The sequence below is a fragment of the Bos javanicus genome, chromosome 18, assembly GCF_032452875.1.
Source record: "Bos javanicus breed banteng chromosome 18, ARS-OSU_banteng_1.0, whole genome shotgun sequence".
In the NCBI taxonomy this organism is placed as follows: Eukaryota; Metazoa; Chordata; class Mammalia; order Artiodactyla; family Bovidae; genus Bos; species Bos javanicus.
In genome coordinates this window covers 57683968-57707271 of record NC_083885.1, presented here as the reverse complement: position 1 = coordinate 57707271, position 23304 = coordinate 57683968, and the positions used below count along the sequence as shown (strand labels likewise).

The 23304-nt window shown below is 49.3% G+C and overlaps 1 protein-coding gene across 3 annotated transcripts; it reads left to right on the top strand.

Annotated features, from left to right (window-relative positions):
- Nucleotides 1-11808: 11808 nt before the first annotated feature.
- On the top strand, nucleotides 11809-19196 carry SIGLEC10 (sialic acid binding Ig like lectin 10). Of its 3 annotated transcripts, XM_061389123.1 has the most exons (11): nucleotides 11809-11888; nucleotides 11981-12355; nucleotides 12520-12804; nucleotides 13444-13491; nucleotides 13576-13839; nucleotides 15189-15236; nucleotides 15368-15625; nucleotides 15711-15995; nucleotides 16504-16597; nucleotides 16723-16870; nucleotides 18285-19196. In XM_061389123.1, exons 1-11 carry the CDS (start codon nucleotides 11852-11854, stop codon nucleotides 18543-18545), a joined length of 2103 nt encoding a protein of 700 aa, XP_061245107.1. In that variant the 5' UTR covers nucleotides 11809-11851; the 3' UTR covers nucleotides 18546-19196. The 3 variants fall into 3 exon arrangements, with proteins under 3 accessions (XP_061245107.1, XP_061245106.1, XP_061245105.1); XM_061389122.1 differs by having other exon boundaries at nucleotides 13444-13839; nucleotides 18318-19196; XM_061389121.1 differs by having other exon boundaries at nucleotides 13444-13839.
- Nucleotides 19197-23304: the final 4108 nt, after the last annotated feature.

Below are 23304 nucleotides of genomic sequence, written 5' to 3'. Positions count from 1 at the left end.
GCCTGGTCCTTCCTGGGGGTGCTCAGAGGTCTGTGGACAAGGAGGTGCTAAAGGACCTGGCCCCAAGCCTTACCCAGGAATAACACCTCATCACATCTGGTCTCCAGGTGTCTTGCTGATAGTTCTACAGGAATGGTTGGGAGGGCAAGGAGGAAATAGATGTTCTTATTACAAAATTGGACTATGCCACACGTAATAGTTTTTCTTCTTGTGCTTACAAGTGCTTACTTCCAATAGTGCTTACCTTGGAGTGGTTTGATATGCCCATAATGCGACCCGTAAAAACATGATGTGTGAAAGTGTTAGTTGCTCAGTCATGTCCAATTCTTTGCAATCATATGGGCTGTAGCCCGCCAGGCTCCTCTGTCCATGGGATTTCCCAGGCAAGAATACTGGAGCGGGTAGCCATTCCCTCTTCCAGGGGATCTTCCCAATCCAAGGATCGAACCTGGGTCTCCTGCATTTGCAGGCGGGTTCTATACCAACTGAGCCACCAGTGAAGCCCCCTTGTTCCTGTTTTCTAATTTTTGGCCATGAGGCAAGTGAGATCTCAGCTTACTGACCAGGGATCCAACCCACACCCTCTGCATTGGAAGGTGAACTCTTAACCACTAGCCCATGAAGGAAGTCCCAAAGGAGATTTTTTTTTAATTAGAAAATTTAACTATTATATGTTTAGGCATATATGAATAATTTCAGTTGCTCTTCATTATTTTATTGTAAAAACAACATGCCCTAAGGGGGCTTCCCAGGTGGCTCAGTGGTAAAGAATCCACCTACCAATGCAGGAGACACAAGAGGTGCAGATTTGACCTCTGGGTCAGGCAGGTCCCCTGGAGAAGGGAATAGCAACCCACTGCAGTATTTTTGCCTGGAGAATCCAGTGGACAGAGGAGCCTGGCAGGCTACAGTCCATGGGGTCGCAAAGAGTTGGACACGATCGAGCCACTAACACTTTCACACAAGGAAAAACATAAGAGGCTTTTCCTGTGGAGAGAACATGGAAAATGGACCCACTGTGGCTAACAGGGACCCCAAATAAACTGGAGCCAGGCAGTCATGACAGACATAGGGTTCAATCACGTACACTGTGTTCTTAGAAAAACCACAAACAAAAACTGTAAGAATTTCTGATTGTGCTAAGATTTTTACTAGAAAAACCGCTCAGGACATGCTCTGATGACAGCCATCATCGGAAACTACAGGTCAGCCAGCAAGGACTTGTGGTCCGTCTGCCGGGGCCATCCGGTCTCTTTTTGCAAGTCCTATTGCTTCCATGGTTTGTGGTTTTCGGAGTCCCTCACCTCTTCACCTCCAAGGAACATACTTTTGGTAACAGCCAAAGGCTTCTTATCCCTGGTTTGCAAACCTTGTGAACAATAAAGCTGCCCTTTCGCTTTAAGGTAACCCTGCCTCGTTTCTCAGATTTATTTGTAATTTAAGACGAGAGTATAGTTTCTCTGGGCTTCCCAGGTGGCTCAGTGGTAAAGAATCCTCCTGCCTGACACAGGAGATGCGGGTTTGATTCCTGGGTCAGGAAGAGGCTCTGGAGAAGGCAATGGCACCCCACTCCAGTACTGTTGCCCGGAAAATCCCATGGATGGAGGAGCCTGGTAGGCTGCAGTCCATGGGGTCGCTAAGAGTCAGACACGACTGAGCGACTTCACTTTCACTTTCCACTTTCATGCATTGGAGAAGGAAATGGCAACCCGCTCCAGTGTTCTTGCCTGGAGAATCCCATGGACGGAGAAGCCTGGTAGGCTGCAGTCCATGGGGTCGCACAGAGTTGGACACGACTGAAGCGACTTAGCAGCAGCAGCAGCAGCCTCATTTCTCAGATTTATTTGTAATTTAAGACAAGAGTATAGTTTCTCTGGGCTTCCCAGGTGGTTCAGTGATAAAGAGTCCTCCTGCCCGACACAGGAGATGTGGGTTTGATTCCTGGGTCAGGAAGAGGCTCTGGAGAAGGAAATGGCAACCCACTCCAGTATTCTTGCCTGAAGAATCCCCATGGACAGAGGAGCCTGACGGGCTACAGTTCATGGGGTCACAAAAGAGTCAAACACGACTTAGCAACTAAACAAAAACCAAATATTTTCTCTATAGTATCATTTTCCTTTTACCTGAAGGTCTTTTCCTATATTTTTGTAGTGTAGGTATGTTGGTAATGAATTCTCTCAGCCATTGTTTGCCTATCAGTTTTTGCCTAAGACACTTTTATTGGATTAGGAAATCTAGGTTAAATTTTCCTCCTTTCTGTTGTTCAAATTATTTTGGCTTGCTTAGTTTCTTATGAGAATTCTGCTGTTACTTTCATCTTTCTTTGTAGTTTATATCTTTCTCTGGCTGGTTTTAACATTTTCTCTTTTTCATTGGGTTTAAAAAATTTGATTAAGGGAGTTCTCTGGCCATCCAGGGGTTAGGACTCTCCACTTCCATTGCCAAGGGCATGAGTTCAATCCCTAGTTAGGGAACTAAGATCCCACAAGCCATGAGGCATGGTTTAAAAATAAATTAAATAATTTAATTAATATGTGCCTTGGTGTGTAAATGTGTATGTATCTGTGTGTGAGTGAGAGGGAGACAGACAGAGATTATCCTATTTGGAGTGTGTTAAGTATCTTGAATATGAAATTTTATACTTGTGATCAAATTTGTGAAATTGAAGTCAATGTTTATATATATTTTATTATACATATATTTCTATTATTATATATATATATGTATATATATGTATTTCTAGTCTTCCTGTCTCTATTCTCCTATTCTCCTCTGCATCTCCAATTTTACATATGTGGTATTGCCCAATATGATCTCATTATTGGCCCTGAGCATCTGTTCACCATTTCCAGTCTTTTTTCTCTATACTCTTCAGTTTGAATAGGATCTGTTCTATATCTTCAAGTTTACTGCTTATTCTTCCACAATGTTGAATCAGCTCTTAGTCTCATTCAGTGAAACTCTCATCTCAGATCATTTATTTTCATCTCCAGAAGTTCCTTAGTTTTTAATCTCATATTTCTTCTTTTACTGTGTTAATGTTTTCCTTTATGTCCTTGAGTATGTGGATCATATTTGTAATAAATGCTTTAATGTATCTGTCTGCTACGTCTGTTTGCTCTGTCATGTCTCACTGAGTCATTTTTCTTTCATTAAGTGTCATATGCTCCTACTTCTTTATGTCTAGTAATTTTTCACTGATTGCTGGACATTGTCAATTTTATGTGGTTGATGACGTGGTCTTGTATTTCTTTAAATAATACTAGTCTTTTTCTTGATGGCAGTTAAGTTATTTGCATGTTGGGTCAATATTTTAAGGGCTCTTTAATTTTTATTGAAATAGCATTGATGTACAATATTGTGTTAGTTTCAGGTGTACTACATAGTGATTTGACATTTGCATACATTATGAACTGATCACCATGGCGAGTCTAGTAACCACTTGTCCCAACACAAAGTTAGGACAGTATCATTGACCATATTCCTTATGTTGTTTATTGCATCCTTATGGCTTATTGTTTTTATAAGTGGTGGTTTGCACTTAATCTCCTTTGCCTGTTTGGCCTCACCACCACCACTTCCTCCCCTCCAGCAACCACCCATTTGTTTTCTATGAGTCTGTTTTCATTTTGTTTTGTCTGTATGCTTTATTTTTTAGATTCCATGTACAGGATCATATGGTATTTGTATTTCTGCACCTGACTTATTCCACTTAGCATAATATGCCCTGCATGCATGTGTGCTAAGTCACTTCAGTCATGTCCAACTCTTTGCAGTCCTATGGATCATCACCCACTGGGCTCCTCTGTCCATGGGATTCTCCAGGCAAGAATACTGCACTGAGTTGCCATACCCTTCTCTAGGGGGTCTTCCTGATTCAGGGATCAAACCTGAGTCTCCTGCATTGAAGGCAGACTCTTTACCCTCTGAGCCACCAGAGAAGCCCCCTTAATATTCTGTAGATTCATCCAAATTGTCAAAAATGGCAAGATTTCATTTTTTATATCTGAGTACATTGTAATGTCATATGTATATTATGTACTCATTCATCTATCCATGGACCATTAGGCTGCTTTCATATCTTGACTATTGTAAATAATGCTGCAGTGAACATTGGTGTGCATATATATTGTCAACTTATTGTTTTTGTTTTCTTTGAGTAAATACCCCAAAGTGAAATTGCTGGATCATATGGCAATTCTATTTTTAATTTTTTGAGGGACCTCTGTATTGTTCCCCACAACAGCTGCACCAATTGACAATTCCAACAACAGCGCACAAAGGTTCCCTTTTGTCCACATCTTTGTTATTTGTTGTCTTTTTTTATAACAGCTATTCTGACAGGTGTGAGGTGGTAGCTCATTCTGGTTTTGATGTGCATTCCTCAAAGATGAGTGGTACAGAGCATCTTTTCTTGTGTCTCTTGGCCATGTGTTTGTCTTCTTTGGAAAAATGTCTACTCATGTCCTCTGCCTATGTTTAGTCAGAGTGCTTTTTTTTTTTTCTTTTTGATGTTGAGTCGCATGAGGCTTTTGTATATTTTGAATATTAACCTCTTATCAGATATACTGTTTGCAAATATCTTCTCCCATGTAGTAGGCTGTGTTTTTGTTTTGTCCTTCACTGTGGAAAAGCTTTTTAGTTTCTTAGAGTTTCTAAGATTTAGAAACTCGTTGATTTATTCTTGCTTTTGTTTCCCTTGCCTGAGGAGACAAAGAGATGTCTTTAAGACCAATGTCAAAGAGACTACTGCCTATATTTTCTTCTAAGAGTTTCGTGGTTTCAGATCTTGCTTTTGGTATGTCTAATACAGCAGCAGGAACAGACTGAAACACCACAGGAACATTTTCTTGTGTAGACATCACAGGTTTGATGTGTCTCAGTGGAAGTCATTTGAGAATGACACTGTGAAAATGTGTGTGGGGGTAGATATTGAGGTATTTTAAATTTCAGGAAGGGTAGTGGGGTGGTTGTGCTAACTAAGTGCTTGCTTTGATATGCTCCTTTCAGCAGAGACTCGGCTGTACTGAGGCACAGTGAGAGGAGCAGACTCCTTGTTCCTGGGTTCAGTGAGTTTGAATGCAGCCTTTTTGGACAAGCATCATTTGCGAATGTGTCCAGAACCTGGGAAACATTCCCGAGGGCGCTGCAGTTCTTCAGGACTCTGGACAGCACAGATCCTGGTGACTGGGGCACGGGGTTCCTCTGCGCCAGGGGAAGTGGAGCGCCCTCTGGGGACAGCATTATGAACTGCAGCACAAGCGCTATGGGTGGGAACTGAGACAGACAGGTGTATCCGAATGAGACCAAGATACCAGGTAGGGGGTGTCTAGCTTCCCTGGGCTAGCTTCCCTGGTGCGGGCTTCTCTGGTGGCTCAGACGGTAAAGAATCTGCCTGCAGTGCAGGAGACCTCGGTTTGATCCCTGGGTTGGGAAGATCCCCTGAAGAAGGGCATGGCAACCCAGTCCAGTATTCTTGCCTGAAGAATCCCACATGAACACAGAAGCCTGGCAGGCTACAGTCCACAGGGTCGCAAAGAGTGGGAAACGACTGCATGACTAAGCACAACAACAGCTTCCCAGGTGGTGCAGTAGGTAAACAATCTGCCTGTTGATGCAGGAGATGCCAGAGACGCTGGTTCAATCCCTGGGTCGGGAAGATCCCCTGGAGGAGGAAATGGCAACCCGCTTCAGTATTCTTGTCTGGAAATTCCATGGGCAGAGGAGCCTGGTGGACTACAGTCCACGGAGCCGCAAAGAGTCTGACCCAACTGATCACAAAAGGGTTGCCTAAGATAGTCCCTTTCTCCCAACCAAGGCTCCTCAGCACCCCCAGGAACTCAAAATATAGCCAGACTTGGATTCTCCATTCACCCTGGAATGCTTCCCTACATCCGTTTCATTCATCCATCCTGAGTCCAGTCCTCAGACCCACACACAGCATCCTTCCTAGGACAGAATCTTAAGTTGCCTACCCACCTACCCACATGTACACACACACCTACGGACCTCTCTTCTTCCTCCTCAACCTCCCCAACCCCATACCTACCCACCCATCCACCTCTCACTTCCCCTCAGTATCTGTCTTTGCACTTGTGACCTCAGGGGCAGACAGCAGGTGCTCAACATCTATTGAATTTGAGAAGGAAACCAGAAGCTTGCAGAGTGTTTTTTGTTTTTTTTAAGGACTAGACTCAGAGACAATCTGAACATTCTTAGGCAGAGAAGACAGATACAAGGATGACTGAAAAAAGGTTCTTCCAGACTTGGGTAACCCTTCATCTGCTGTCTGGCCAAGGGTTGGGGAAGGGTGGCTTGGATGAGAAGGCAACTGCAAAGTAGAGAGGGGAGATGCTCTGGTCACACAGAGGAGAGGTGGAAAGCTCAGAGGAGGTCCAAGGAATCACCAGAAATATGCGGGTGGGGGAAAAAAAGCGTATGGGTGGGGAAATGTTGGGGCAACTTCATTGTAAGTTCAGGAAAAACATTTCGGAAGAGATGGCCTCTGAGCTGAAAACGGTGAAAAAGGGCGCCAGCCGCAGGAAGAGCATTCCTGGAAGAGGGGACAGCTAGCATCATGTTCTTGAGGTGGAAACAAATTTGGTAAATGTGAGAAACAAAGGGGTAGGTATCATTGGAGAGAATGCGGGATGTAAAGTGAAATGGATTCAAAACGAGTTTGTAGGGATCACTGGGGGTTACACCTGGTCAAGTTCGGTGGGTTGAGGTGATTAGATTTTTCTCCTAAATAGAATGAAATGCCATTGAAATGTTTGAGTAAGAGGGTGACATGACCTAATCTCTATTTTAACAGTAACTCTGGTTGCTGTGTTGAAACAGCATTAGGGAGGGAGTAAAAATGGAAGCAGGGAACCATAGTCAGTATCCGGTGATAAACCATAACGGAAAATAATCTGAAAAAAGAATGCGCATATGTGTACGACAGACTCACTTTGCCACACAGCAGAAATTAACACATTATAAATCGACTATATGTCAATAATTTTTTTTAAAAGGAAGCAAGGAGAATCATTGATAGATTTTTGTCCTGCAGATGAGTGGTAGTGGTGACTAGGACCTAGATAGTCATTCTCAATCAAGGGTGATTTTGTCGACAGGTGACAATGCATGGAGACGTTTTTATTGTCGAACCTGGGATGGGAAGGCGGGGAGTAAAGAGTAGTGAGTAGGGAGGCCAGGAATGCTCCTCAATACTCTATACAACGTGCAGGGCAGCTTCTACTCACCAAGGACTATCTGACTCAAAATGTCAATTGTGTTCCCCTAAGGCTAGGGTAACGAATGAAAGTGGGGAGGGGGATAAGGGAGTACATTTTTTTTTTTTAATATTTACAAAGTTGAGGGCTTCCCTGGTGGGGCTCAGTGGTAAAGAATTCACTTGGCAACGCAGGAGACACAGGTTCGATCCCTGGTCTGGGAAAATCCCACATGCTTTGAAGCAACTAAGACTGAGCGCCAAACTATTGAGCCTGTGCTCTAGAGCCGGGAGACGCCACTACTGAAGCCTAGGTGCCCGAGAGCCTGTGCTCTGTGTCTAGAGAAGCCGCTGTAATGAGAAGCCCGCACGCTGCAACTAGAGGGTAGGCCCCGCTCACTGCAGCTAGAGAAAAGCCCACGCAGCAACGAAGGCCCAGTGCAGCCAAAAATAAACAAAATTATTATTTTTCTTAAGTTGAACTGATAGGTCATGCAGATAGATCGTGCATGGGGCTGAGGCAAAGACATCAGGATGATGCTAGGATATGGGCAGATGTTGGTACCAGAAACCATGACCTTTGGACCCCTGAAAAGCAGAAGAGCTAAGAGAAGCAGGCTATTTCGAGATTACTGGCTTATTATAAAAGGACATGTAACTCAGAATAGTCAGATGGAAAAGGTGCACAGGGCAAAGTATGGGGAGAGGGCTCAGGGCTTCCATGCCTTCTCTTTGGGGACATGTACCACTCTCCCAGAGTCTTCACATATTCCCTGACCTGAAAGCCTTCTGAACCCCATACTTCATTTGTTTTTTTCCCCCAGTGGAGGCTTTATTCCATAGGCACAGTTGATTAGATAAGTGGCCATGGGGACTGATTCAATTTCCAGCTCCTCTCCCCTCCTGCTAGGTCAGGGGTTGAACGGAAAATTCTAACCTTCTAATCACAGGGTTCATTCCCCTGACAACCAGCCCTCATCTGTTTGTGGTTTCCAAAAGTCACGCCATTAACAAAAACTCTGGTATGGTGGATAGGGGTTTGTTAAGAATAACAAGACACCCATTTCTAGCTCCAAAGTGTTTTCAGGAATTGAGGACAAGAGACCAAATTTTTTTTTTAACAAAAGATGCTCCTATTGCTCTTCTCACTCAGGAAATTCCAAGAGTTTGGGGAACTGTGGGCCAGGAACCATGAACAAAGACCAAAATATGTATTTACTGCAAGTCACAAAACACATAGCAAAGGTTTTTAAGGTCATGGAGGAAATAGGACATCTTGGGAGAGCGATCCTGATACATTCTAAGATTTAGGAGTCAGGGGAAGAGGCAGAACTATTAAAGATGAGGAAGAGTGTCTAGAAAGGTCGGAGGAAAACCTGGGAAGTATGGACCTGGGCTCGATCCCAGGGTTGGGAAGATCCCCCAGGAGAAGGAAACGGCACCCCACTCCAGTATTCTTCCCAGGAGAATTCCATGGACAGAGGGGCATACAGTCCACGGGGTCACAAAGAGTCAGACACAACTGAGCAACTAACACAACAACAACAATGGTGTTTTCTGCTTGCTACATGCAGCCCAGCTCCAGCGGGTACCTTCAGATGACAGCTCCAGGGGACACAGAGGCCAGACTGAGCCAGTGCTTCAAGAAGCAGGCGGGCAGGGGGCCACCGAGCACATCAAATGCTGCTGGGTGGGCAGCATCCAAGTGAGATGAGAACATAATTTACCTAGGGCTTTTAAGTGTTTGAGGTCTTCGGTGATCTTGAGAGGAAGAGTTTGAGTGACGTGAGGATGGAGGCAAGATGGGACCAGGAAAAGCAGGATGGGCAGGAAAGAAAGGGCAGGGCCTGTGATGGAAATACTTTTCCTGTGATGAGAAGAGTGGACCCTCGGTGTTTCCAGGAAAGCGGAGGAGGGGAGCTGAGGTCTCAGGACCGCCTCCAGGAACCTCTTGGCAGCTGCCTGCAGAAGGGGATGGGTTAGTCCGCAAGCAGAGTCACTGAAGGGTCCCTTGGCCCCTCTCAGTTTCCACCTGCCTCTGCCCACCTGGCTACAGATGAAAAGCTGCCCAGATTACCTAGCCTGGTACGGGAGGCCTCCTCACCTCCATATCTCAGGGATCAGCGCTGAGGTTCGAAGGCATATGTAACCCCATGGATGGCCCATGTTCATTGACGGGAGAATGGGAGACCTCTGGGTTGGTTCAGAGGAACAGGGTAGCCACAGATTGGTATCTTTTTGGCTCCAGGGTAGCAGAGGGTCCTCTCTCTCTCCCTTTTCGGGCTGACAGAGCAGCACGGAATAGTGTGGAGAAACCCACGGAAGGCCTGAGATGTTGCCACCCTCCTGGTTCCTGCTCCCATTAGCCTCAGAGAGGCATGGAGATGCTCCATGGCGGGGGCAAGACTGGATCTAAGCTTTGAGGGTGGGGCACTTCAGTTCTCGGCTCCTTCAGGGCAAGCCCCCAGCAGGACCCAGGCTTCTTCTCTCCTTCTCACTCCTCCCTCTGGGAGGCCCTTCCCCCTCTGTCCCTGGACGCAAGGGCATCCCTAGAGAAAGCCCAGGATGGGCAGTGGGGACTTGGAAGCAGATGAAGAGGAGGGTGGATGTTATGAGCTGAATTGCGCTCCCTCGGCCTCCAAGTCCATACGTTGACGCCTTAACCCCCAGTGTCTCAGAATATACAACTGGAGATAGAATCTTTAAATAACTAATTCAGTTGAAATGAAGTCACAGGGCAGAGTCCCAGTCCAATATGACTGCTGTCCTTATGAAGGACACACACAGAAGAAAGACCAGCTGAAGACTCGAAGAGAAGATGGCCGTCTCCAAGTCAAGGAAAGAGACCTTGGAAGAAATCAACCCTACTGACACCTGGGCCTTGAACTTGCAGCCTCCAAAACAGTGAGGAAATACATCTCTGTTGTTTAAGCCACTCATTCTGTGTGGTTTTATCATGGCCGATTAAGCGGATCCAAAGACAGGGATAACTAACATGTCACTCTCTCCAGGAAGCCCCTCCTGACTCCGCCAGGAGGAAGTGAACACCCTCTCCCCAGGGCCAGGCTGGGACATCTGTCTCAGCGTGTGGGGCGGAGCCTTTATGAACACTTCAGCATGCTTTTCCGTTTCTAAGGCTCTTCGTTTACCAAGCTGGGATCCCCTGAGGTCAGACACTATCTGATTTACCTATGTGTGTTGCCCCTCCCCCCTTCACAGCAGTGCACCTGCCACACACAAGGTCCCAGGGAGTGGAGGTCAAGAGGACAAACATGGCATCTCTATGTGACCAAAACAGAGAATCAATTTCAAGGTGAAGGGAACAACAGTCAAGATCTGGGGCAGTTACACTGACTCATTGCACAGCTCCCATGCCTCTTACACTGCCAAAGATGCCACCACTGGCATCACTGTGGCTGCGGTGGTGGTTTAGTCTCTAAGTCAAATCCAACTCTTGTAGTCCCATGGGCTATAGCCCGCCAGGCTCCTCTGTCCATGGAATTCTCCAGGCAAGAATACTGGGGTGGGTTGCCATTTCCTTTTCCAGGGGATCTTCCCAACACAGGGATTGAACCTGAGTCTTCTGCCTTGCAAGCAGATTCTTTACCACTGAGCCACCAGGGATCCTGAGGTTTTTTTCACAGCAGGTGTTACAAATGTATGTCATCCAACTGTGGGACAGAAGGGAAGATTGGGAAGCAGACAGAGATCTTAGGGGACAGGCTCCAGTGAGCCCATCAGGGAGGGTGAAGGGGTAGGGACAGAGACCAGCCTGGGATTGCCAGATATAGCCAAGAAAAATGCAAAGTGCTCAGTTAAAGGTGAATTTCAGATCTAAACAGTGAATAATTTTAGTAGAAGCGTATCTCATGCATGGGCTTCCCCCGTAGCTCAGCGGTAAAGAATCTGCCTGCAATACAGGAGACATAAGAGACTCGGGGTTTGATCCCTGTGTTGGGAAGATCCTCTGGAGGAGGGCATGGCAACCCACTCCAGTGTTCTTGCCTGGGAAATCCCACGGACGGAGGAGCCTAGTGGGCCACAGTCCGTAGGGTCTCAAAGAGTCAGGCACGACTGAAGCGACTGAGCACGCACGCATGAATATCTCATGCTTATACTTCTGAGACATACTTATACTAAAGAAAAATATTATTTATCTGAAAGCCAATTTTAACTGGGCATTCTACCTTTTATCTGGCAAGACCAGCCCTGCACCACCACCACCCTCTGCCCCAGAAATCACCACAGTCACCCTGAAAGGGCTTACTGGGGACTTTCACTTCTGCTTCCCTAACGACTCAGGGTCAAATGGGAGAGCCCCTAGCTTACACCCACCCAAAGCCAGGCCCCAAGGTTAGACACATGCTCTCCAGCCCCTCCCCCAGAGATGACTGGGAAAGGCGACCAGCTCAGGGAGCCCAGACACCAGGTGAGCTCCCCAGAGTGAGTTCAAGTGGGTGCCAGGTGGTGGTGGGGAGAGTCCAGAAAAGGAAAAAGAGTCGTGCGGGTCTGTACACCAGAAGCGCATTTCATGCATCAGTCCCCCAGGGCTCAGCTTCCGCCTTCTGCCCTTACCCACTGCCCTTCAAAGCGTCTGGGGAATGAGTGTGTCCCAGGAAGGTCCAAGTGCCTGAGATGTTCCTGCCGCTGTTCTTGGCCATGCTGTGGGGCGGTGAGTGGATGGGGGTGTCCAGGAGGAGCCCGGGGGCTAGGGTGTTGGGGTCCGGGCTGGGCTTGCAGCTTGAACCTCTGTCTCCCCCATAGGGTCACAGGCTCTGGACTCATTCAAGCTGCAGGTGCAGGAGTTCGTGATGGTGCAAGAAGGCCTGTGCATGGTCGTGCCCTGCTCCATCTTCTACCCCTCCAGAGGATGGAGTCCCACCACCCCAGCTTACGGCTTCTGGTTCAGAGACCAGACTCCCAAGCCCAGTCTGCCAGTGGCCACCAACAAGCCAGATCAGGACGTGGACACAAGCACCCAGGGCCGATTCCAGCTCCTTGGCGATCCCAGTGAGAGCTGCTCCTTGCTCATCAGAGAGGCACACCTGGAGGACAGCGCAGTGTACTTCTTCCGGTTCGAGAGAGGCGATTATGTGAAATATAATTTCATGGAATACAAGTTCTATTTGGAGGTGACAGGTATGGAACTGGCTGGAGCTGGAATGGGGCGCGGGGGTGGGGGGGACCCCCTCCCCCACCTTCTCATACTGGGGAGGGGCTGTAAAGAATGGACCATGCGTGACCCCCACTAGGGTACCCCCCAATCCGGGGCTGGCATCCCACCCTCTCTCGGTCCATCCCAGCCCTGACACAGAAGCCGGAGATCTACGTCCCTGAGATCCTGCAGCCGGGGCACCAGGTGACGCTCTTCTGTGCGTTTAACTGGATCTTTGACGAATGTCCTGTCCCTACTCTCTCCTGGATCGGGAACACCGTCTCCCCCCACGAGGCCAGCTCGAGAACTTCCTACTTCTCAGAGCTCACCTTCACACCCAGACCCCAGGACCACAACACTGAGCTCACCTGCAGAGTGGACTTCTCCAGAGAGGGTGTGAGCACGGAGAACACCGTCCGGCTTAGCGTGGCGTGTGAGTCTGGGGGCGGGAAGGACTGTGGCTCCAGGCTCGAGGGATGGGGAAGTGGAGAGAGGCGGCTGGGCGATGACCGACAGCTCTTGGCGGCCCTCGGGGAGGAAGGCGAGGAGTCTCGCGATGCTGGGCTCGGCCCTGGGAGGGGAACGCGGCTGACATATGGTCCTCTATCCGCAAGCGCATCTTGGGCACTCATGCGTAGCCTGTCTTCCCGGGGGACTGTCACACTTTCTTTTCCCTGAGGAAGTGCTCTCTGGCGGTGGGGAATGTATCATTCCTCTCCAAAGCCGGGCTTCCCTGACAGCTCAGCTGGTAAAGAATCCGCCTGCAATGCAGGAGACCCCGGTTGGATTCCTGGGTCCGGAGGATCCGCTGGAGAAGGGATAGATAGGCTAACCACACCAATATTCTTGGGCTTCCCTTGTGGCTCAGCTGGGATAGAATCCGCCTGCGATGCGGGAGTCCTGGGTTTGATCCCTGGGTTGGGAAGATTCTCCAGAGAAGGGAAAGGCTACCCACTCCAGTATTGTGGCCTGGAGAATTCCACGGACTGTATAGTCCATGGGATTGCAAAGAGTCGGACACGACTGAGCAACTTTCACTTTCCCCAAAGCCAACTCCCAATCCTGTTAACAGATGCCCCCAAAGACCTGGTTATCAGCATCTCCTACACCGATGAGCCAGGTACTTGGGGGTGTCAGGAGGGCAGGGGGAGTGGCGTTTCCCACTGCGGTCCTTCTCTTGCTGTCTCTCTTTCTCTCTCTGCAGCTCTGGAGCCCAGGGGAGACAGCCCACACCTGGAAGTCCAGAAAGGCCAGTCCCTGCGGCTGCTCTGTACCGCAGACAGTTTGCCGCTGGCCACACTGAGCTGGACCCTGCAGGACAGAGTCCTCTCTTGGTCCCACCCCTTGGGCTCCACAGCTCTGGAGCTGGCGCTGCCCAGGGTGAAGGCCGAGGATGCGGGTCGCTATACCTGCCGGGCTGAGAACAGGCTTGGCTTCTTGAGCCGCAGCCTGGACCTCTCAGTGCAGTGTGAGTGTGACTGGTAGGGGCCTGGGTTGGGGGGCTGGGGAGGAGGCAAGGGGGCTGGGGGCAGAGTCCTAGAGCTCCACGGGGACCTGGAACCCCAGGCCAACGGAACCAAAGATTCTGCTTCTAGCTCTAATGGGAGGAGCGGGGGTGGGGGGTGAGTGGAGGGGGCGGGATTTTCCCCACACCACCAAGCAATTCTCCCACATCAGCGGGCTGTCCTACAGCTCAACTCGGTTCTGATCCTGTCTACCTGGAGAGAGCATCTGTCAGATCCCCGCAGGTTAAGGGATGGGGCCCACGAGGCTGGCCCCACCCCCACCTCAGCTGCCAATGACAAGTCCAGGGTGTCACCTGTGCTTCCGACCCACCAGTAATAGATTGCAGGGTCCCATGATCTCCTCCTTGGGTTCCATGAATTTGCTTGAGCTGCCCAGAGAAATAGTTTGCTCACTAGATTACCAGTTTATTATAATAGACTCTAACTCACCAACAGCCAGATGAAAGCGATGCTTAGGGCAAGGTATGGGGAAGTGGCACCTACCTTCCATGCCCTCTTCCTGGGCACCATGTTCCCCAAATCTCCATCTGTTCACCCATTTGGGGAGGTGGTTACGGAGGCTTCGTTATATATGCATGTGTGTGTGCTCAGTCGCATCTGACTCTTTGCGACCCCATGGACAGTAACTGGCCAGGCTCCTCTGTCCCTGGGATTTCTCAGGCAAGAATACTAGGGTGAGTTGCCACTTTCTCCTCCAGGGGATCTTCCCGACCCAGGGATCGAACTTGGGTCTCCTGCATTAGCAGACAGATTCTTTACCACTGAGTCACCTGGGAAGCCCCTGTTACATAGTCACTTTTGATTAAATCAGCCATTCGTGATTAAACTCAATCTCCAGTCCCCTTTCTTTCCCCTCCTCAGAGGTCAGGGGGTGGGACTGGAAGTTTCAACCCTCAAATCAAGTGGTCGGTTCCCCAGGCAACAAGCCCTCAGCCTCGGGCACTTCCAAAAGTCACTTCAATAATGGTATACTCAGGGATGGTGGAAAGGGGTTTGTTATAAATAACAAGGCACCTTTATCATGCTTACCATTCAGGAAATCCAGGAGTTTTAGAAGCTCTGTGTGTGGAGTAGGGACGAAGACCAGAGACCTATTTCTGTTACGTAGCACTGTATCTTAGGGACCTGCCCTTCTTACCAGTCAGTTCCCTTGGGTTCCTCTTCGGAGAATCACTCAGAGGGTGATTCAACCCTCCTCCCCCCTCCGAGCCCTTCATCCCTGGGGACGTTCACTTGGCCCAGAAGGAAACCCCTGCCTTGTTTACAGCCAAGCGCCCCGTCTCTGTTTCAGATGCCCCGGAGAACCTGAAAGTGATGGTCTCGCAAGCAAACCGCACAGGTAGGGAAGGGCATCAGAGGAGCCAGGCTTCTGGGTCCCACACTGCGGCACGGACGTCTGGCATATCAGCAGGCAGGAGGGTTCCTGTGCCCTCCTCCTCTCTTCATCCATCCTGCCTCTTCTCCCCCTAGCCCTGGAAAACCTGGAGAGTGGCGCATCTCTTCGGGTCCTGGAGGGCCAAAGCCTGCGTCTCCTCTGTGTCGCTCACAGCAACCCCCCTGCCCAGCTGAGCTGGGCCCGACTGGGACGGACTGTGAGCCCCTCCCAGCCCTCAGATCCCGGGGTCCTGGAGCTGCCTCAGATACAAACAGAGCAGGAAGGGGAGTTCACCTGCCGGGCTCAGAACCCGCTGGGCTCCCAAAATATCTCCCTGAGCCTCTTCGTGGTCTGTGAGTGTGGGGTCTCCTGGGGACAGGAGGCCGGGGTTCCAGGGAGGGGAGGGGCGCCCCTGATCCCTCCCATCTCTCCCCACAGCGCCCCCGCAGCTGCTGGGCCCCTCCTGCTCCCAGGAGGACGAGGGTCTGCGCTGCAGCTGCTCCTCCAGAGCCCGGCCGGCCCCCTCCCTGCGCTGGCGGCTCGGGGAGAGGCTGCTGGAGGGGGAGCTCAGCAACGCCTCCTTTGAGGTCGCCTCCAGCTCCGCCGGGCCCTGGGCCAACAGTTCGCTGAGCCTCCGCGAGGGGCTCAGCTCCGGCCTCAGACTCAGCTGCGAGGCCCTGAACGGCCACGGGGCCCAGAGCGGGTCTGTCCTGCTGCTGCCAGGTCAGGGGTCAACTGGACACCCCGTGGAGGCGGGGGCTGAGAGGGACCGGGACTGGGTCTTGTGGTTGGATCAGGAGCTGGGGGAGGGCGGGGACACGCCGGCGCGTTAGCCCCTCAGTCCCGTCCAACTCTGCAACCCCATGGAATGTATAGCCCACCAGGCTCGTCTGTCCATGGGATTCTCCAGGCACGAATACTGGAGTGGGTTGCCATTTCTCCAGGGGATCTTCCCTACCCAGAGATCGAACCCAGGTCTCCAGCATTGCAGGCGGATTCTTTACCGTCTGAGCCACCAGGGAAGCCCCTTGGGATGCAGAGGGGAAATTTAAATCGGAAAGCCTGATATCCGGGCTTGGGGTGTAGTGGAATTTCCAAGAAGTCGATGGGAAGGGGCTGCAGGGGAAAACCTCTGGCCTGGGAGCCGGAAGACTGAGCGCCTAGTGGCGGGCGGACGTGAGGACCCACGTGAATGGGACGGGCTCAGAGACGGCTGACCTTTTCCGTGCAGACGAGAAGGGACTCGCCTCCGGGGCTTTCGCCAGCGGAATCTCTCTAGGGATTGGCGTCACCACCCTCCTCTTCCTCTGCTTCATCTTGATCTTGTGAGTTAGGAGCGGGGGTGTGTGGGGGTGGGGCAGCGAGGGATGGGGCGTGGAATCTGGGGGCACCCCGGGAAAGGGGGCGGGACCCGGGCGCACACCAAGGCGGCGGTGGGGTGTTTCCTCAGAGTGAGGACTCTGAGGAAGAAGTGGACCCAGGCAAAGGTCCCGGCGCCGGCCCCGGCCCCGGCCCCCGGAGAGGCTCCGCGGTCCAGGTTCTCACGCAGGAGCACGATCCTGGATTACATCAACGTGATCCCTAAGGCCGGCCCCCTGGTGAGTGCTCCCAACCCGCTGCCTCTTGGTCCCCTTCTCTGACTCCTGTATGCGCTCCTCTTCAGCCCCGTCCCCGATTTTCCTCACAGTGGAAAAGGCCCGGGTATTGGATTCAAACCCTGATTCTGACACATAGCTTCTAGGAGACCTTGACCATATCCCTCCTTCCTGCTGAGCCTCTGTTGCTTCCTCCTTGAGAGCCGGTTTGAGGATTACAGCACCTGTTATTGCTTAATAGATGGCAGCTATTTCACCATCACCGCTACCAACGACATGACTATGTATAATTAATGATGCCACAATGATTAATATCACTGAGGGTCCGTATGTCCTAGTAATAATTAAGGGCAGGGCTTTGAAGTCAGGCTGCGGGGTTCCTTCCTGCTTTCCATGCTGTGTATTCTGGGATGAGTCACTTAACTTCTCTGTACCTCGATTTAACTGTTAAAAAGGGGATGATAGTAGTGCAGACCATGTAGGCTCATTCTGGGTATTTGATAGGCTCATTTTCTACCCATAAAACATTGAGTACCAGGCACCTAATAAGTGTTGGGTTAAATGCTGGATATTTTCAGGAGTGAACATGGAGTGAACATGTAAATGCTGATGACTCCAAAATTTACATTTCCCAGACTCATTCCTCAACTCTAGACTCACAGCCAACTCTCTAAGCTGCATCTCTATTAGGATGTCTAACAGTCATCTCAAACTTTGCCTGTCCAAAATCAAACTTGTGACTAAGTACCACTTAAATCCCTTCTCCTCCACCCTCTGCATCTCAGCAAAGAGCCCACATTGGCCCAACTGTTCAAGCCTCCAGCCTTAAAGTCACTTCTTACTCTTCTCTTTTTTATCCTCCCACAATCAATCCATCAGCACATCTCTTCCCAAATCCATCCAAACCACTTCTCCCCACTTCGGTTGGATAGAGCTTAGAGACCAAGAAAAAAAAAAAAAAAGCCAATTTCAAATGATCACCTACATGGGATCCCCTGTGTAAAACACTCCCCAATGTTACGATTGTAGAGATAGAGGACAGGTTAGTAGTTGTGAGGGCTCCGGGATGGGAGGAGATGAGAAGGGAGGTTATGGATATGGGAGGGAGATGTATGTGTTGATGGAGCCCTTCTGTGTTTTGTGGTGGTCCTCACACCAATCTACCTGCATTAGTCAGTTCACTAGGGCGGCCATAGCAAAGAGGCACAGGATGGAGGCTTAAACAACAGACTTCTGTTTATAGTTTGTTCCTGTCCTGAGACAAGAGGCGAGCTCAGGGAGGGCAGAGTCTTTGTTTCACTGCCTGATGTAACTCCAGTTCCTTACTTAGTACCTGGCACTGACTGGGCAGGCGCTCAAGTATTTGTTGAATGAAGGAAGGCAGGATGGTCAGTTTTTTCCCCCCTCTTATGCTCAGAAACAGAAAGCCAAACCAAGCAGTCCTTCCCAGCCTCCTCCTGCAGATGGTCACTCCCTGGAAGCCAGAAAGAATCAGAAGGAGCTCCATCCCGTCTCCCACAACTGTCCAGGACCCAAGTCATCCCTACAAGCCTCAGAAGCAGAGAACAACCAAGAGGAGCTCCATTACGCTGTCCTCAACTTCCCAGGCCTTAGACCATGGGAGACCCAAAGACCCGAGGGCACGCACCCAGAGTACGCTGAAATCCAGTTCCACTGAGGGTCTGCTGGGCCACAGGACTCGGATGCAAGCCAGGGAGAGAGGCAGAGCAATTGGGATGAGAACAGAGTGTGGTCTGTCTCTCTCTCTTTTTAATCCTCCGAGGATGGGTCATCCCATCCCAGACCCTGGAGCAGCTTGATGAATGTCTCCAGAGTTGTTCAGTTGCTCAGTCGTGTCCGACTCTTTGCGACCCCGTGAACTGTAGCCCTCCAGGCTTCCTTGTCCTTCACCATCTCCTGGAGTTTTCTCGGACTCATGTCCATTGAGTCGGTGATGCCATCCAATCATCTCATCCTCTGTTGCCCCCTTCTCCTCCTGCCCTCATTTCTCCAAATACACTCTTCTGAGCAAGGAAAAGCTTTTTCTCGGAGAAACCCAGGCCCCAGCCCAGCTGATTACTCACAGTCTCAGTTTCTCAACGGTTGGGGGAGCCTTTAGAGAGGATGAAGCATGCCTGTTTGTGAGGTCACCCAGACAACCTCACGGGTCAAGCTGTCAGCTTTGATGGCACCTGTGAGCCGAGAGTGTTTTTTACATTTTAAATGGTTCGGGGGAAAAAAAAAATCAAAAGAAGGATGTTTTATGATGCATGGAAATGACTTGAGATTCAAATTTCAGTGTCCCTAATTAAAGCTTTATTGAAGCGCAGTCATGCCCATTTTTTTTTCTGTATTGCCTATGACTGATTTCAGGAAGAATGGAGTTGTTGCCTTGCTAAGCCTAAGAAAGCTAGCCTTCAGTTAGGAAAAGTTTGTTGTTGTTGTTTAGTAGCTTTCCTGGTTCTTCTGCTTCTTCTTTTGGAATGGTAGGCACCTTTAAACAAAAATTTAAAAAATTACAGTATAGTTGGTTTACAATGTTGTGTTAGTTTCAGGTGTAGATCACAGTGATTCAGTCATATATATATATATATGGAAAAGAATATGAAAAAGGATACATATATGTATGAGTCACTTTGTTGTACAGCAGAAATTAAACACAACATTATAAATGAACTATATTTGAATAAAATTAAAAAAAGACTTTCTAAAGACAATAAGAGGACTTGGAGTAACTAAACTTTTACATGAAATCTATAAGGTCAAGTTCATATAGACCTTCAAGTAAGCATGATTATAACCTATATAAAATAAACTCCTCCAACATAGAGTATGATTCTGGTGTTAAGTTTTTAGTGAATTTTCAATAAATAACTGATGAAAACTTTTTTAAAAAAGGTTATTATGACAAAGAGGCAGCACAAGAGAATTTGGAGGAATGATAAAAACACCCTGGATCTTGTTAGCAGTGACAGTTACACAGCTCTATACATCTGTCAAAACTCGGAACTGCACACCAAAAAGAGTGAATTTTACTGTACTTGAAAGAAGGTAAATAATACAAATGCAAAATATTTTGAGCACTTTTTAAAAGATTGTGAGAATTTAAATGATTTAATGCAAGTATCTCAGTGATCTCCCTTTCTGGGGCCCTTCACCTCCAGACTCCCACTGCCATTTTAGCGGACTTTTCTAGCAAACCCTGACTACCAAGCACTCTAAAAAGCAATCATGGAGATTTATCTGGTGGTCCAGTGGCTAAGCCTCCACCCTCCCAATGCAAGGGGCCTAGGTTACATCCCTGGTCAGAGAACTAGAACCCATATGCTGCACCAAAGATCCCAAACACCACAACTAAGACCCAGCACAGCCAAATAATTTTTTAAAAGAACAATATTTAAAAATCTTAGGGGGCAAAAAAGCAATCATGAGAGCCACGTAAACCCAGGGGCACTCATTCCAGCACAGACTTCAGCCCACAAATCTGACCTTTTAAACTCAGTCTCCAGTAACCTCTTGCCAAAGCATCCCGACCATTTCTGAGAATAGTGGAAAACCCCAAGACCGGAAGGGCTCTTAAGTTGGAGGTGTTGAACGAGTGGGTAAGGCTCAAGGGAGAGAAGAAGGCACCCAAGGGTCTCCTGCAGGGAAGGGGACTGAAGGAATTTAAGGGAATCCTTGAGTCCTGTGGGCCAGAAGTCTCTGAAGATCGAATCTTGGGACTTTGACAGTCGGAGGCCTCTAGGGGGCAGTAGAAGGAAGAGATTCGTCCTAAGACTGGAAGCGTGCTTAGTTGCCCAGTCCTGTCCGACTCTTTGCGACCCCAAGCACTAGCCCGCCATGCTCCACTATCCAAGGGATTTTTCAGGCAAGAATACTGGAGTGGGTTGCCAGTTCCTCCTCCAGGGGATCTTCTGGAGCCAGGGATTGAATCCATGGCTCCTGTGTTGGCAAGTGTGCTAACCCACTTGAGCCATCAGGAAAGTCCAATGAGCTTCTCTAGAAGACCAAGACTCCCCTCAGCCTGAAGACCCCTCTCTCTTTCTAGCTTCGCTCAGCATCTCCTGGTCTAGGCTGCCACCGCGCCGAGAAGCAGACAAGAGACACCGCTAAAGACTAGGGAAAAACTTTCAGTTACAGCCCTGGCGCTGAAAGGAAACAGCCAATCAGAGGGCGAGAGAGAGACTAGTGCTCAGAAACGTAGCCAATCAAAGAATGAGGGTGCTACCCTCCTGGGTTGCTAGCCTCGCACTGCTTCCGAGTCCCACCTGGATCTGACAGCTGGAGGGAGCGGGCCCGGAAGCAATGCGAGTTCACCCGCCAATCAGAGCTGAGGATGGCGCCTCGCGCTGTCCTATGCAACAAGGAGTGGACGGAGCTCAAGCCGATGACTGCCCTTTCCCCCAACAAATCGGAAACGTCCTTCCCACCCGATGCAGGAGTTGATTGGTCACTTTTCAGAACTTGCCTGTCAATTTTGGAAGCTGGGCGAAGCGCATTTCCTTAGAAACTCAAAAGCCCGCCTCCGCCCTCCTAGCTCCGGGGGAGGGCCTTAAAGGGCCAGATACTTGGTAAGATTGCCGGGAGAACTATCAATAACCTCAGATATGCAGATGACACCACCCTTATGGCAGAAACTGAAGAAGAACTGAAGAGCCTCTTGATGAAAGTGAAAGAGGAGAGTGAAAAAGTTGGCTTAAAGCTCAACATTCAGAAAACTAAGATCATGGCATCTGGTCCCATCACTTCATGGCAAATAGATGGAGAAACAGTGGAAACAGTGGTAGACTTTATTTTCTTGGGCTCCAAAATCACTGCAGATGGTGATTGCAGCCATGAAATTAGAAGACGCTTACTCCTTGGGAGAGACGTTATGACCAAACTGCTGCTGCTGCTGCGGCTAAGTCACTTCAGTCGTGTCCGACTCCCTGCGACCCCATAGACGGCAGCCCACCAGGCTCCCCCGTCCCTGGGATTCTCCAGGCAAGAACACTGGAGTGGGTTGCCATTTCCTTCTCCAATGCATGAAAGGGAAAAGTGAAAGTGAAGTCGCTCAGTCGTGTCCAAGTCTTCTGGACCCCATGGACTGCAGCCTACCAGGCTCCTCCGTCCATGGAATTTTCCAGGCAAGAGTACAAAGCAGAGACATTACTTTGCCAACAAAGGTCCGTCTAGTCAAGGCAATGGTTTTTCCAGTAGTCATGTATGGATGTGACAGTTGGACTATAAAGAAAGCTCAGAGCCGAAGAATTGACGCTTTTGAACTATGGTGTTGGAGAACTCTTGAGAGTCCCTTGGACTGCAAGGAGATCCAACCAGTCAATCCTAAAGGAAATTAGTCCTGAATATTCATTGGAAGGATTGATATTGAAGCTGAAACTCCAATACTTTGGCCACCTGATGTGAAGAGCTGACTCATTTGAAAAGACCCTGATGCTGGAAAAGATTGAAGGTGGGAGGAGAAGTGGACGACAGAGGATGAGATGGTTGGATGGCATCACTGACTCAATGGACATGAGTTTGAGTAAACTCCAGGAGTTGGTGGTGGACAAGGAGGCCTGGCGTGCTGTGGTTCATGGGGTCACGAAGAGTTGGAAACAACTGAGCGAATGAACTGACTAACCTGATAAGTGACAAGGTCGGACCCTGATCGCAGAAATAGGAGGACCCGTTACGGAACAAAACTAGAAGCAGTGCCGTTATGCTGGGATTGAGTTTTATGTTGCAAAAAAAACAGACTTAGCCTGTTCTAGGGCAAGAGCTAGTAAGAAGCAGAATGAGAATTCAAACCATCATTTCAGAGCCCTGTTCAACAAAAGCTTCTTCTTTGGGATAGACTGTAACCGGATTAATGAGACCTGAATGCTAATCATAACTGCCAGAAAAGAAACCCAGGTTTCTTGATAAAATCTTTTTGATTCCAGCCACTTGGCCTTTGCTCGCACCATTTTTTCTACATCCATTCACCCCAGACCTAGCCCAAAGGCCCCTCCTGTAAAAAACAAGCAAACAAAAAACCCTCCCCTACCTTCTTCTCCAGCCTCTAGCGAGCGAGCAACTGTTTTCCTGGCCCCCGACTTGACCCTCCACCTCCTGGCCTCCAGGCTACATTTAACCCACTTCCGGCTCTCACTGTCCTGTCCCTGCCAGTGTCCCAGCTTCCATCACCCCAGAATGCTACCATGGATTTCATCCCCCCAAACCTTGAGAGCCCTTGAAGAGCAGCTATTGGTTCTGCATCTACTCTGAGTCCCCAGCATGGCGTAGAGTTAGCTCAAGAGAACTCGGAAAGTGAGTTACTCTCCGATTTCTCATCCTTATAGTGGGATGTTGTGAGCTTTTATAAGAAAATTCATATTGAAAGCCACTCAGGTTGAAAACTTTGCATCATCCTTGACTCCCCATTCCTCACCTCCAGCAGCCCTACAGCAAATCCT

Excerpts from the sequence above, each read along its gene's own strand:
- SIGLEC10 (XM_061389121.1), top strand. The coding sequence starts at position 11,852 with ATGTTCCTGCCGCTGTTCTTGGCCATGCTGTGGGGCG. Across the intron at positions 15,626-15,710 it reads CCTGAGCCTCTTCGTGGTCT|CGCCCCCGCAGCTGCTGGGC; the intron begins GTGAGTGTGGGG and ends CTCTCCCCACAG. Across the intron at positions 16,598-16,722 it reads CTCTGCTTCATCTTGATCTT|AGTGAGGACTCTGAGGAAGA; the intron begins GTGAGTTAGGAG and ends GTGTTTCCTCAG.